Source organism: Stegostoma tigrinum, chromosome 1, assembly GCF_030684315.1.
Source record: "Stegostoma tigrinum isolate sSteTig4 chromosome 1, sSteTig4.hap1, whole genome shotgun sequence".
NCBI lineage: Eukaryota > Metazoa > Chordata > Chondrichthyes > Orectolobiformes > Stegostomatidae > Stegostoma > Stegostoma tigrinum.
The window spans coordinates 4,971,680-4,987,444 of NC_081354.1; the positions used below are offsets into that span (position 1 = coordinate 4,971,680).

The 15,765-nt window shown below is 47.2% G+C and overlaps 1 protein-coding gene across 1 annotated transcript in view; it reads left to right on the plus strand.

Annotated features, from left to right (window-relative positions):
- The window catches only part of stpg2 (sperm-tail PG-rich repeat containing 2), a 168,906-nt gene that overhangs the window by 99,505 nt on the left and 53,636 nt on the right, over positions 1–15,765 (plus strand). Inside the window, exons 10-11 of the mRNA XM_059650982.1 lie at positions 5,940–6,047; positions 14,726–14,885. Of these exons, the coding sequence (XP_059506965.1) occupies positions 5,940–6,047; positions 14,726–14,885 (268 nt within the window). The remainder of the gene's footprint in view (positions 1–5,939; positions 6,048–14,725; positions 14,886–15,765) is intronic.

Below are 15,765 nucleotides of genomic sequence, written 5' to 3' on the forward strand. Positions count from 1 at the left end.
GCACACCATTTCTTAGCAGACTTCCCTCCAACTTGTAGGAATAAAGCAATAAACGTCAAACCAGTCACCACCCAAAACCTGCTCCAGGATGGTTTACAGCGTAGAAAGCAATGTTAAATACAGTGCCTTTTCATAACTGTGTGACAACAGATATACAACAATGTGACTGACTCTTAAGAACCATCTGAATTGACTGAAAAAGCCAAAGGCCAGTTAGAGATGGGTGAAAAAAATGCAGTGGCACCCACATCCCGTGAGGGAAAAAGTTAAAAGCAAAATGCTACTTAACAGGAAAATTTCTAAGGCTTATCCCATCTTGGGTATTTCCTGGAGTTTGAGAAGCATTGCAGGGCTTTGGGAAGAGAGCAGGGGACTGGGTGAGACCAATGGATAGATCTTTTAAAGAGCCAGCACAAGCAAGACTGAATGGACTGAATGGCCTCCTTCAGTGTTGCGTGTGTGATTCCATGACTTCTGCTGCTCTGTACGTTCTATGGCAGCACAACATGAAATAGCTTCAACAAGTTAAATTCTCGTTTCTGCTGTTGTAAGCTACCTTGCTTCAAATCTTTTCCATTTGCTTAAGCCGTCACTATTTCAGAAGAATGAAATCTTTGCAAAGGCTCAGCCTGAGCAAGGTTATTGCAAATGACCAAAGGATATGAGTAAATGTGGCATTTTTCAGAAATTGAAAAGGACAATGTGAAGGGTACAGTTGTCCCCCGCCATGACTAATGACCGCATAATGTCATGGGTATTGCCTTCGAGTTCACGCTGTGGTCATCAATCAGTCAAAAGAGGCAGGTAGTGACCATTAGATGGTTTCATTAGTAACCCTGCAGGCTGCCAGTCCAGGCCCTCCCCATCTGTCTTCATTAGAAATTGCTAGCTGCTTGCGAGTGGTTAGCAGATGGGTCATTATTGGCAGCGCTGCCCTCTAGGCCTGGCTGAAAACTTGGCAAAGTTGTCCTGCCTAGGGACATACAGCTAGTTATCTTACACAGAACAGGCAAAAATGATGAGAATTTGCCTGGGGCAACATGCCTCAGCATCAATTCCACATTCTGCAGAAAATGTTGAACACTTAATAGCTACATTTTTCGAGCCCACCTGATGTTTTGCTGGTAGTATTTCAGAAATGGTTCAGGTCACACTTGATTCAAAAAGCCATATTACCTGTAGAAAAGTATTTATTAAAAATGAAGTGGTTTTACTTCATAGGGTCCTGTTAATGATATGTATTAACCACGGTAATTCCCCATTGTTCTGTCTGAACATGGCCTCATCTTTTGAAATTAGTTGGTACTTTTTGAGTCCACTGTCATCATATTACACAAGAATTTTTCAATACCTTTGTCTCCTTCCTTTAAGACACTGATTAAAAGTTAACTCTTTGACCAAACCTTTGGCCACACCTGCCCCAATACACAACTTGGTGCCATATATTGTCCACGAAAGCTTCTGCCTATTCCTGTGGGATGTTTTGCTAGCCTAAAGGCACTATGAAAGTGTGACTTGTAGTTTCATTTTTATGAACTACTTACTAAGTTAGGAAACTTTGCTAAAAATGAAGAGAGCACATGTATGTACATGTTCCTACACCCTTCTGGTTTTTACAGCTCGGGCTTACACTGCATCATCAATTGAGCCAATAACCTATTGCCGAAACTTCAAATAGTTCCCTTCACTTTCATTCAGTCCTTGTTTCATGATTCATCATTGTTGTTCATATCTTTCAATGAATGATTATTTAGTAAATGTGTTAAAATACTGCATTCACAATATAGTATAAATGAGGCCATTACAAGGAATTCCAAAATCTAGAGGGGATAGATGTGAGGTGAGGGGGAGAAAGGGACCGAGGGGGCAACTTTTTCACACAGACTGTGGTGACTGTATGGAATGAGCTACCACAGGAGGTGGTGGAGGCTGGTACAATTACAACATTTAAAAGGCATCTGGATGGATATAGGAACAGGAAGGGTTTAGAGGGTTACAGGCCAAATGCTTGCAAAGGGGACTAGGTCAGATTGGGATGTCTGGTCGGCATGGATGAGACAGACCAAAGGATCTGTTTCCACGCTGTACAACTATGACTTTATGTCAGCTCTTCAAAGAGTAATCCAGTTCTGTTGTGCTTTCCTCACATCCCTGCATGATATTCCTTCCCCAGATATTTATTTAAATCTCTTTTGAAGGGCCCTGTAGTTTTGATAGAGCAGAGGAAGGTTGAGGAAGGACAGAAAGGGAGAAGGAATGAGAGGGAGAGAGAGGAAGGAGGGGTGAGAGATTGTTGGGGGGAAGGAACTAGTTCATACATGGCCTCCTCCCTTCCCTCTTCAACCTCACCTGATCAATATCTTCCTTCAGTTGTCATTATTAAAGGTTAACACTACATTGGACAAACAGGCAGAAAGCTAGCCACCAGGATACATGAACATCAACTAGCCACAAAACGACATGATCCACTATCACTCATATCCTTACATACAAATGAGGAAGGACACCACTTTGATTGGGACAACACATCCATACTAGGACAAGCCAAACAGAGACATGCACGAGAATTCCTAAAAGCATGGCATTCCAATCGGAATTCCATCAACAAACACATTGATTTGGAGCCAATCTACCATCCCCTGAGAAAAAGAACAGGAAATGACATCACCAATGCAGGAAATGACATCACCAACCCAAGGAAACCTAAACAGATAAATAGAAAGCGGGACATAACACCAGCGCTTCATCGGAGGCTCACTGATGATGTTACCTAGAATGGTGACGAAACGTTCGAAAACTAACCTTCCAGCTCAGCGAGCAAACTCACATCCAGAACCTCAACCTGAGCTACAAATCTTCTCAAAACTCGCTATGACAGAAAATGTTTTGAGTCAGTGATACTGAAGGAACAGCGATGTATTTCTAAGTCAGGATGGTGAGTGGCTTGGAGGGGAACTTGGAGGTGGTGGTGTTCCCATATATCTGCTGCCTTTGTCCTTCTAGATGGAATTGGTTGTGGGTTTGGAAGGTGCTGTCTGAGGACCTTTGGTGAATTTCTGCAGTGCGTCTTGTAGATAGTACACACTGCCGCTACTGAGTGTTGTTGGTGGAGGGAGTGAATATTTGTGAATGTGGTGCCAATCAAGCGGCTGCTTTGTCCTGGATGGTGTCAAGCTTCATGAGTGTGTTGGAGCTGCACTCATCCAGGCAAGTGGGGAGTGTTCCATCACACTCCTGACTTGTGCTTTGTTGATGGTGGACAGGTTTGGGGAGTCAGCAGGTGAGTTACTTGCCACTGTATTCTTAGCCTCTTACCTGCTCCACGTGATGAATCCAGTTGAATTTCTGGTCAAAGGCAATCCCCAGGATGTTGATAGTGGTTAGATTTGTCTTCTATTGGAGATGGTCATAGTCTGATATTTGTCTGGCCCAAATGTTGCAATACCCGAGCCTGGGTATTGCCCAGGCCTTGTTGTGTTTGAACATGGACTGCTTCAGTATCTGAGGAGATAATAGGAACTGCAGATGCTGGAAAATCTGAGATCGCAAGGTGTACAGCTGGATGAACACAGCAGGCCAAGCAGCATCAGGGGAGCAGGAAGGCTGATGTTTTGGGCCCAGACCCTTCTTCAGAAATTTCTGAAGAAAAGACCCGAAATGTCAGCCTTCCTGCTCCTCTGATGCTGCTTGGCCTGTTGTGTTCATCCAGTTCCACACTTTGTTATCTCGGATTCTCCAGCATCTGCAGTTCCCATTATCTCTCATCACTCTCTTGAGCTGCCTGTTTTTGTAGCTGCTGTCCCAGGTGCTGGGGATGTTACATCTTGTTTTACATTTTTTCAAACCTGTTTCATTCTTTTCCACTCCTGTGCATTGTAGACCTTTTTAATTTCCATGTTATCTTAAGGCGGGAAGAAATGCATGGCTATGTTTTGCTTTACAAAATGTTTTAAGAATTTTAAATCGTTCTCTATTTGGGAAGGTTTCAGTTCACAGGATTGAAGCAGAAATTATTTATACTGTTGCTGCTGACTTGTTAAGTTTTCTTGTTCACTTTTCAGTTGATTGTGTTACTTACATGAACAGTAATAACATGAATCAGCCCTTCTGAATTGGACAATCTGTGGATTTATTATCATTTCCGTCTTGTTCTCAGTATGATATACACTGGAGTGTCAGCAAACATGACCAATGACACTAAATGTCTGCACAGACGCACTGCACAAAGGCATAGTCCATCTCGTGTTCTCTCAGTAATCCATATACATGTTCAATGTGTCAAAAACAATGCTCTGTTAACCCCATCAGGTCAATTGTTGACACGTGAATGGTGCCCCAAAGAACACAGTGCCTCACTTATCATCATTGATTGTTCACTCAATGACCTGGATGAGGCCATGTCCCATGTAAGTTAATGGCACCTGTCATGACCCAAATGACAAACAGTATGTCACACTGGGGGCCACTGTTTAGCTGCACACCATCAACCAAAGGCTGTCAGAGCAAATTGTGACTCTCTCAACCTTCACTGGAACACGTCAGTCTTTGTAACAATTCTGACATGACCTTCAGCACAGCTCCCAAATATTTTCTTTTTCCATGAACATATATTGCAGTACTTTTTCTGTCATTTGTTTTAATATCAAATGAGAGTGCAAACCAATGGCCTGGTCAGACAATAGGAACCTTACCTTATTGGGGGCCAGTTGGCTGAGCAGATGATCTGCAATACGGAATGATGCCGACAGTCTGGGTTCGATTCCTGCACTGCTTGAGTTTACCATGAAGGACTCTCCTTCTCAACCTTTGCCCTCACCTAAAGCATGGAGGCCCTAAGGTTAAACCACAACCAGTTGTCTCTCTCTAATGAGAGAGCAGCCTCATGGTTTGGTAAAGACAATGGCAACTTTACCCTATAATCTTAATATTTAAAACAAATTACATAAGCTGTTTGGCCCAACTGGTCATTGCCAGTTTATGCTCCACATGAGCCTTCTTTACTCAATTGCATTAATCTCTCAACAGAAGTAACCACGTTGGTGCAGATTTTTACCTTCCTCTATGGGGGAGGATGGTGGCTCAACTCTGGAGCTCCTTTGCTAACTCTCTTCACCTCTTTGCTCATTCCTTCTTTAAGCCACTGCTGAACACCTAGGCCATCGATCCAGCTTTCTGATCACCTACCCCGGATCAGTTCATTATGTATTTCAGCGTCACATGTTTGGCTTGATGATGCTTCAGTGAAGAGCTTTGGGAACCGAGATTAGAAGGAAGTTTGTCGTCCAGAGAGTAGTCACTCTGTAGAACTCATTGCCACGTGAGGCTGCGGAGCCCAAGTCATTAAGCGTCTTTAAGACAAAGATTCTGGATTAGCAAGGAGATCAAAGATTACAGGAAGAAGGCGGGTGCATGGGATTGAAAAGTATATCATTGAATGGTGGAGCAGACTCAATAGACTGAATGGCCTAATTCTGCTCTTACATCTTGTAGTCAGTCCTAGCCCACACACGGCAATGCCTGGGATTGTAATATAAATAACCAGGAGCTGTAAGGAAAGTTTATGAAATTTTTCAGTATGACATGACTGTGTGAATATCCTGCTGAAGGTTTATAAAAAGCACAAAAACCCATCACTGTGCCACTGGCAGATTGTGAGAGCAGGCCAGGTCAGGGTGAACGTGGTACCTATTTTTAAAATGACCCCCAGATCCTGTGTCAGTTTTAGATATTTTTCCTGATCAACCTGTGCAGAGATGTTACAACACCGCTCCAGAGCAGGTGGGACTTGAACCCAGACCTCCTGGCTCAAAGGTAGTGACACTTCCACTGCAACACAAGCACCATTTCACATCATTTTTACCATGTTAAGTCCACTTTATAAATGCGAAGTATGGTTGTGCTTTGGAATTTAATCGGCTATCTGTTCATTATGTCTTAAGGGCTTCCCTGGACCGGCAAAATACGAAATAAAAGGCCTGTTTGATGAAAAGACCTGCCGTTTTGATAAACTGAGTACTCCACATCCACCGTTCTTGTCCCAGACTAAGGTAAAGGTCACAGTGTCTTACTTTCCATATTCTCTCCATTAAATCCTTCTATGGGTTATTAACTAATTTAATTGCTTTGTGTCACCTGGATTGCAACTTACCCTTCTTCCGTGGGTCATGTTTACATCAATTAAGAGGACGCTGATAGGTTTTTAAAGGGCTGCAAGTAGAAATCATTCTTTGCAGAAGGACGCATTGTTGTTTCCATTCTGATCCCCTGAGTGAGACCGTGCGGTTAGACCATATCCTTTCTTTGCCCCCTTATGCAACGTAACCAGCAAAAACACTTCCAGGGTGACCCATTGGCTGAGAAGGGTTTTATTATAACTCGGGACTATCACAGGGGCCAAGGCCACCCTACATGTTGACCAGGAAGCAATTACGCGATTTTGCAAGGCCCCGCGGCAGCCCCCAGTGCCATTTGCCTCGTGGGCAAAATTAGAGTCAGAAATCAGGAGGGTGGCGAGCGAAGGAATCATCAAACCAGTGCAGTTTGCAGAATGGGAAGCACCAGTCGTATGGATTGCGAAGACTGACGGTCCGATTCACCTTTGTGGGGATTTTAAGCACACAATAGACTGCTACTTGCAACTGGATAAATATCCGACCCCTCACATCGAGGACGTGTACACAAAGTTCCTGGGGGGGTGGGGGGAGCTGTCCCTTACAAAGCTGGACATGGGCCGTGCCTATCTACAATTGCAACTGGATGAGGAGTCCCAGATTTATGTTATAATTAATACCAATAAGGGTTTATATCAATGTATCAGACAGCCATTTGGGTTATCATCAGCCTATACCCTTTTCCAGCGGACCATGGAGAACATTTTACAAGGGCTACCCCAGGTTGCCATCTATCCAGATGATGCACTAATGACAGGGAAGACAAGAAAGAGCACTTGGAGAGCTTGGGCATACTGCTTAAATGTTTCTCCCAGGTGGGCGCGTACCTTAGATGGAAAGATGTATGTTCCAGGCATCGTAAGTGACCTACTTGGGTTACAGAGTTGACAAGACCGGGTTACACCTGTTGGAACTTAAAGTGAGGGCGACCAAAGGAGCCCCAGCTCCCACATCTGTACCAGACCTTAGGCCTTTCCTTGGGTTAGTGAATTAATATGGAAGAGTCATAAGCTGCCCTCCATCTTGGTACACCTGCTTTTGAGAAAGGGTCAGCCTTGGAAATGGTCTTGTAGCCAAGAAATACCCTTTATGGAAGTGAAAAAGCAGCTATTGTTATTGAAGGTGTTGGCCCACTACGATCCGAAGCGAGAGATAGTGCTGACATTCGATGCCCCCCGTATGATAGCGGGGTAGTGTTGGCTCCCTGGTGGCCCAATGGAGAGGAATGCTCTGCTTTCTGAACTTTGGTTGATGCTGAAAGCAAATGCACCCAGAAAGAGAAGGAAGGTTTGGCGGCCATCTTTGATGTGAGAAAGTTCCGCCAATACCTATTCGGATGTGAATGTGTCATAGTAACAAATCACAAACATCTGCTAGGGCGACTGAAGGAAGATACAGCAGTGTCACCTCTAACTTCTGGTAGAATTTAGCATTGGGCCCTTATTCTCAATGCGAACAAGTACAAGTTAGAACACCCTCCTGAAAGCTGAGTGGCTAATGTGCTTTGGGCTGCCTTCCACTGGAAAATACTCCACAGGAAGAGTCTGTTTTGGTTTTAAACCTCATGGACACACAGCCTTCTAGACATTGCTGACAATTTCCAACTGTGGACACAATCTGATCCTTTCCTAGTGAAACTAAAACAGCTGGCAGTAATGGGGGACGCAGATGGGCCTCACAACCAGGACTGAAATATTCCTGGAGCAGGCGAGACCAGATCACTGTAGATGATGGCACATGACTGTGGGGAGCAAGGGTGACTGTACGAGTAAAGATCACTGCAAGATACTGGCTGAGCTCCCCAGGGTCATCCAGGGGTTTCCAAGTAGGAGTTGCTAGCAAGAAGCTGTGTCTAGTAGCCAGGGTTGGATGCCAACATAGCTGCATTGGTGGGGCAGTGGCCAGAGTGCCAACAAAGACAAACATTACCACCAACAGCGCCCCCACATTCGTGGGAATGGTCGGCAAAACCCTGGACTTGGTAATCTGTCAACTATGTGTGCCCTTTTCATGGGCTCAGTGTTCCTGGTCATTGTAGATGCCCATTCAACGTGTTGGGACGTGCATAAGGTTTGTTTGGCAAACTCAACGATGATGATTGAGAATCTGCGAGCATCGTTTGCGATAAATGGACCCAGAACTATTGATCTCAGCCAATGGGACATCACTTACCTGCAGAGAATTCAAATACTTCCTAAAGTTAAGTGGCACCTGGCACTCAAGGACAGCTCCATGCCACCCATTGCCCAATAGTTTAGCGGAAAGGGCAGTCCAAACATTGAAGGCAAGCTTAAAGAAACAGTCTACAGTGTCAATTGATACTAAACTGTTCTATTTGATTATAGGACCACTCCTCACTCAGCAACAGGGATAGCTCCAGCAGAGGTACTAATGGGGATAAAACTCCGCAGCAGGTTAAACCTGATATTCAGAGACCTGGGGGCCAGGGTGAAACGGGACGCAGGAACGCCAGTGCCAGCCACATGCCTCCTGTAAGTCAGAGAGATGATTTAATTCAGGGGCTGAGGTGGAAATGGCCCTGTGTTGTACAACTCGAGGTTGGGGCGAAATCAGGTCCTGTGACTTACTAAGTTTGGGTAGGTGATACAGTCCTGGTCAGACACTTTTCTCATTGGAGTGAAGAAGGATGAGTGACTTGACAGCAGTGTGCAACATGATAAGAGGCATAGATAGAGTGGGTAGTCAGAGACATTTTTCCAGGGTGGATGTGACTATTACGAGGGGGCATAATTTTACAGTGACTGGAGGAAGGTACAGGGTAGATGTCAGAGGTAGGTTCTTTACACAGAGAGTGGTGGGTGTGTGGAATGCACTGCTGGCAGTGGTAGTGGGGTCAGATACATTAGGGACATTTAAACACCTCTTGGATAGCCACATGGATGATAGTAAAATGTAGGCTATGCAGAGTACTTTGATCATTGAATACCATAATAGGTTGGCACAACATGGTGGGCCGAAGGGCCTGTACTGTGTTGTACTGTTCTATGTTCTTTGTTAACATGTGGATCACCTGAAGGCTGTTACCTCACAAACAGGGCAGGGGCAAAACATACCTGGCCCCTCAGAACAGCCATAAGAATTGGCAGAAAACGCAGGTTCTCCCCCTCCATCTGGTGTCGAGGAAACTTTGAGGTCCAAGATGGATGTGGCCTTGATACCATTGCCACAGGAAGAACGGGAGGAAACTCTCCCGAGATGCTCCGGACGCAAGAGACTGGCCATGGTATGGTACACGCCTCGTGTCAGAGCCCGAAACAGGGGGCAGAAGTGTCACAGGAAAACCGACAGGAGAACGACCTGGTCTGTATCCTCAGACTTAGAGGGGCAGGGATGTAGTGCCTGGAACTGGGTGGACATCGTTGACAACAAGGTCCTTGATTGGGGTTAACCTGGGCCAATCAGGGAAGCACTGGCTAACCAAGATAACCAGGGGATTTCGAATCCCTTCACTTTAGGGGATGGCGTCTGAGCTGACTGGCCACCACCAGGGTACGGTGGACGAGTAAATTACAGGTGACTGGAGTGGGACACTAGCCTCTGAGCAGTTATTTCAGAAAGAATGAATGAGCTTTATTGTCAGATATACTCAAATGAGAACAGTGAAAAATTTCACCACTGACAGCACCATGTGAGGTACAAAGGTACCGAGGTACAAGAAGCAAAGTTTTAGAGACAAACCTCACAGGATCTGTCCTGAGGCTGTCTGCAGCAGACCAGCCCAGGGAGCCAACATGTGATCTGACTGCTGGCTACTGCCCCTGCTCCTCCACCGCCCCCTTTACTGCCCCTGCTCCTCCACCGCCCCGGTACTGCCCCTGCTCCTCCACCGCCTCGGTACTGCCCCTGCTCCTCCTCCACTCCGTTACTGCCCCTGGTCCTCTACTGGGCCGTTACTGCCCCTGCTCCTCCACTGGGCCATTGCTGCCCCTGCTCCTCCACCGCCCCGTTGCTGCCCCTGCTCCTCCACCGGGCCGTTACTGCCCCTGCTCCTCCACCGGGCCGTTACTGCCCCTGCTCCTCCACCGCCCCGTTACTGCCCCTGCTCCTCAACCGGGCCGTTACCACCCCTGCTCCTCCTCCACCCCGTTACTGCCCCTGCTCCTCCACTGCCCCGTTACCACCCCTGCTCCTCCTCCACCCCGTTACTGCCCCTGCTCCTCCACTGCCCCGTTACCACCCCTGCTCCTCCTCCACCCCGTTACTGCCCCTGCTCCTCCACCGCCCCGTTACTGCCCCTGCTCCTCAACCGGGCCGTTACCACCCCTGCTCCTCCTCCACCCCGTTACTGCCCCTGCTCCTCCACTGCCCCGTTACCACCCCTGCTCCTCCTCCACCCCGTTACTGCCCCTGCTCCTCCACTGCCCCGTTACCACCCCTGCTCCTCCTCCACCCCGTTACTGCCCCTGCTCCTCCACCGGGCCGTTACCGCCCCTGCTCCTCCTCCACCCCGTTACTGCCCCTGCTCCTCCACCGCCCCGGTACTGCCCCTGCTCCTCCACCGCCCCGTTACCGCCCCTGCTCCTCCACCGTCCCGTTACTGCCCCTGCTCCTCCACCGCCCCGGTACTGCTCCTGCTCCTCCACCACCCCGGTACTGCCCCTGCTCCTCCACCGCCCCGGTACCGCCCCTGCTCCTCCACCGTCCCGTTACTGCCCCTGCTCCTCCACTGCCCCGTTACTGCCCCTGCTCCTCCACCACCCCGTTACTCCCCCTGCTCCTCCACCGCCCCATTACTCCCCCTGCTCCTCCTCCACCCCGTTACTGCCCCTGCTCCTCCACCACCCCGTTACTGCCCCTGCTCCTCCACCGCCCCGTTACTGCCCCTGCTCCTCCACCGCCCCGTTACTGCCCCTGCTCCTCCTCCACCCCGTTACTGCCCCTGCTCCTCCACCGCCCCGTTACTGCCCCTGCTCCTCCACCGCCCCGGTACTGCCCCTGCTCCTCCACCGGGCCGTTACTGCCCCTGCTCCTCCACCGGGCCGTTACTGCCATGCTCTGCTCTGGGCCACTAGCCACTGGCATCCCTGCTCTCGGCCATTGGCCTGACCGCTTACCACCCTGCTTCGGAGGCGTGGCCAGGTGACTGAGTCCGATTTAAGGAAGAGTAGGGAGGCGAGAGAGAGAATAAAAAAGAATGATGGAGCCAAGGAGCTCCAGGTGAGCATCCTATTCTACTGCCATCTCAACAGGTAGCAGTTCCTACAGGAGCATTATATTGGAACAAAAACAAAGTTTCTGGAAAAGCTCAGCAGGTCTGGCAGCATCTGTGAAGAAAAAAAACAAAGTTAACGTTTCATGTCTGGTTACCTTTCCTCAGAACTGACAGATACTGGACACGAAACGTTAACTCTGTTTTCTCCTCCACAGATGCTGCCGGACCTGCTGAGCTTTTCCAGCAACTTTGTTTTTGTTCCTGATTTACAGCGTCCGCAGTTCTTTTGGTTTTTGTTCAGCATTATCGTGTGTGGTGTCTCTGAGCACCAAAGTGAAGTGCTGAAGCGTAGAGTTAGCCCATGGTTAGCTCAGCTGGCTGGATGACTGCAGCTGCGTTGGCAGAACAGTGGTAACAATATGGGTTCAAACTTCTGTAGCGGCTGTGGTTACCATCAATTTTACTCCTCCTCAATCTCTTCCCTCACCTGAGGTGTGGTGTTCCTCAGGTTAAACCGCCACTAATTGCCTCTCTCTCTCTCTCTCTCTCTACCCTCTGGGACCATGGTGATTTTACATTAATCTACGATTAGTAGGTGATATTTGCCAATGCTGACTTCTGTGTGCGAAAAGTGGAGGTAGCTGATCCCCGTGGGTGGGTGTTGTGAGTTGAAGATTGGGAAATGAAGACCAACATTGAGACTCTGAGGAGAAACCCTGAGTTATGTTCAGTAGGTAACTGCTCAGACTTTCATTTGGGAGTTGCTACTATCTAGCTTCTCAGCAGTGCACAGGAGTGTTGACAGTTCCATTTAATTGAGGCGAGCTTAGTGAATAATTATTTGGAAATAAAGTATTTGCTACTTCCCAGTGAGATTCAGAACTCACTGTTGAAACCTCAAGGGGAACATTGGATTTTTTCTTGACATTGACAATCAGACTTATTTCATTGTCCCACATTGCTCTCCTTTGCCTGCTCAAGGACTGAGAATGTACATTATATTATCTTTGTGTGGTGGTTCTGTGTGCAGAACTTCATTGTAATTTTTCAGTCTACCTGTGTGGAGATGGTATGACACACCTTTGGGGATAGGTGGGACTTGAATCTGAACCTTCAGGCACAGAGTTTAGGTAACTACCACTGAGCCATGCAAGTCCAAAACCCGCTGTATTATGGCTGCAAATTCTAAGCTTGTTCTGCTTTAAGTGAAGGCAATTGTAATGACTGAGTAGCCTCGGGGATTGACACAGATATCATTTTGAAAATTGTCAGTCTGGATGTTTGTAACGTTGGTGAATTTCAATGTTCATGACGGCACACCATGAGAATTAGTTTGAGGTTAATTCACCGATGACAAGACAATTACTCGGTGCCCTTTCACAGGTAACTTACGATGATGTTCTGCACAATAATTCACTAGCAAGATAATCTTTCCGATCTCCAGGCCCAGGACAAGGATTAGGTGGCCTTAGAAATTAATATTATGTCCTTTCTTCTGCTTTATTTTTGCTGATGTAAATCATAATTCCTTTAAGTGCTGACATTATCATTTGCTTTTGTCGATGGGTTTCTGGGCTTCGCACAGATGCTGGTGAGATATGGTACTGTCATATGTAGATATAATCATGATTAATAACTTAGGAAATGCTGCATGTATAAGTGATCTATGAAATGGTTTAGCATGCGATCTGGTAAATGGAGATATTTTACATTGCTTTTTGTGGTTGTTGACCAAACTTTAAAAACAATCACATGGAGACCGTTGGAAATGCCCAACAGGTTTGGGGAAATATTTGTTGATGCTTGGGAGGTCTTGCTTATTGGCTGGAGAGGCAGTGAGAGACCTACACAGCCTTTGTCAGGATAATCACTTAACTGCAAGGTAGTGACTGAATTTCTAGACCCTGTGGCCTCCCCACAGGCCCTGGTTTTCAATGGGGGCGGGGGGTGGTGTGTGGGGCTTTTAGGGCTGGTGGTGTGATGAAAGCCTCTCCAAGGCGGGAGAGCTGCTGGAGAATCAGAGGTTGGCGGCTCAGGACTGCCACTGGGAGGGAAGTGGTTGCTGCAGAAATGGCACCCAGATGAGCCTCCAGATGACAGAACACTCCAGGCGAGGGGTGAATTGTGTGTGTGTGTGTGTGTGTGTGTGTGTGTGTGTGTCGGGGTGGGTGGGGGAGGTGCAGTGTGGGGAGCTCATGGTGGAGCGGCAGTGTCACAGGGAAAGAGGGGCAACGGGTCGACAGTGCACCCACCCCTCACTGCCCCCAACAATATTCTGTCCCTCAGTCACACACCAAGCGCCTTTAACTGAGGATTATCCCTGTCCCAGAGCTGACAAGTTGGGCACATGGCTTCACCAGCAGCGCCTGCTGTGTAAATTAATATTCCAATATTCTATATCGTGCAGACACACTCCCCCCTTGTGGCTGGCTTAACCCCAGCTATAGTATAGGGTCCACAAGTGATTCAGGAATTCTAATTGCTGTGGTAACATGCTCATTACCTGGAGCTATGAATAGCAATAATAGAGGCCCCAACTTTTTTTTCAAATGGCTGACTAGGGGTCTGTCTGGCTCTAACCACCTGGGGAAGAATTGCAACTTGATAATCAGTCTGGCTGCACTTCCCATCACCATCTGAATCAGAACTTTCTGGCTCTGAATCATTATGTGTATTTAAGACAGAGGTAGATAAGTTCGAGATGGGGTAAGTGGATCCAAGTTACGGGGAGAAAGCAGGAGAATGGGGCTGAGAAATATATCAGACATGGTCAAATGGTGGAGCAAACATAATGGGCTGAATGGCCCATGATCCTATGGCCTGAAGTAAGGACACCAGTACTAAGCCACAAGACCTCAATCAGGCAAAATAGGAGGCTGAGGACAGAGGGGTTAATGTGGGAAGACGCAGTCTGCACCTGCTCTCTCCAGTGTAAACCAACACTGAGAATCCTGGAGAAACTCAGCAGGTCCTGCTGCATCTGTGAGAGAGAGAGAAAAACAGAGTGACATTTCTTCAGAGCTGTAGGATGCTGGAAATGTTTTAAATATTTTTGACAGAGGTGGAAGAGAGGCGAGGAGAACAGATGATGCAGAGGCTCAAGAGATGCCATAGGCCTAGAGATGCGGGGGGAGATATCCTTTGTTGTGGTAACTTGCAGTGTTATTTGCTACTCAGATAGTTAATCTGATATTGGAGTGAGAAGCCACTTACACCAAATTTACACCTCCATTTCCTTGATTTTTTTCCTGCCTCCGTGTGTCTGGAAAAGAAAAGCTGTATTTTTTTTGTTTGGCCTCCAAGTTATTCATTGTGGCGAAGACCTGAAACTCGTAATTATTCTTTTCACCCTACCCCCACGACCACCACTATGTTGTACCAGAGGTTTATGCCTGTAAAATCCATCACCCCAGCTCCAGGATGGTATGATGATCCACGGACAGCCCTACAGTCCTTGAAGAGGATATCGACGAGAGGCAAAACGGCTTTTGGTCAGAATGCTGCGAGATTTGTCGATGACTGGCGCACAGCGGGAGAGCCAGGTTAGTGATTCCACCCAGAAATAGCCTGTGATATACAATCTGTTTCCACTCCATTTCCCCCAGTGGCCGCAAGGTCAGCTAATTGCAATAGACAATTTCTAAATCAGTCTGCTACAGAGATGTTATTACACACCTAGGTCTACCGACTGAGAGGTATGGATACTGCCACTGCACCACAAGAACTGTTAGCTAGTTGAAATAGATATTTCCTAATCAATCTGTTCAGAGATGTTATTACACACTTCAAGAGCAGCTGGGCCAGACCTCAAAGGTAGGGAGATCGACACTGTGCTCGAGCCCCTGCAAGTTGACATAATTTAAAATTTTTAACCCATTTTTCTAATCAACCTGTTCAGAGTTATTGTTACACCCCTCTGGAGCAAGTAGGACTTGAGCCCAAGCCTTCTGGCACTGAGGCAGGGGCACATGACCACTATACCACAAGAGCCCCGGCTTGTCGCCTGTGTGCCCATGATGTCTGTAAAAGGTTTTCAGCCTCACAGCTCTGGTCTGCTGCCTGTTGACAATCAGCAGGTCACAGATGTAAATGACAAAGGTTTCAAAGCCCGCTCAATACTGGCAGATCATTAGCAAGTCATATTTTCAGAGCTGATACCTTTTATAATAACCAGGATGCTGTGAGAGCAGCTATAAGTGAGAGCATATTGCAGGGAGGGTGACTAATAGAAGGTGCCTGTTTTAATAAAGATGGAATGTTAATGCATTATTAACAGCTGTTCAAAAACACTGCTTGGGGTAAACCTGACCATGTGGTTGGGGTGGGCAGGAATATGGAGAGTTTGGCAGTGACATTGGCACTTCTTTTAATCATTCATGGGATGTGGGCATTGTTGGCAAGGCCAGCGATTATTGTCTGAAC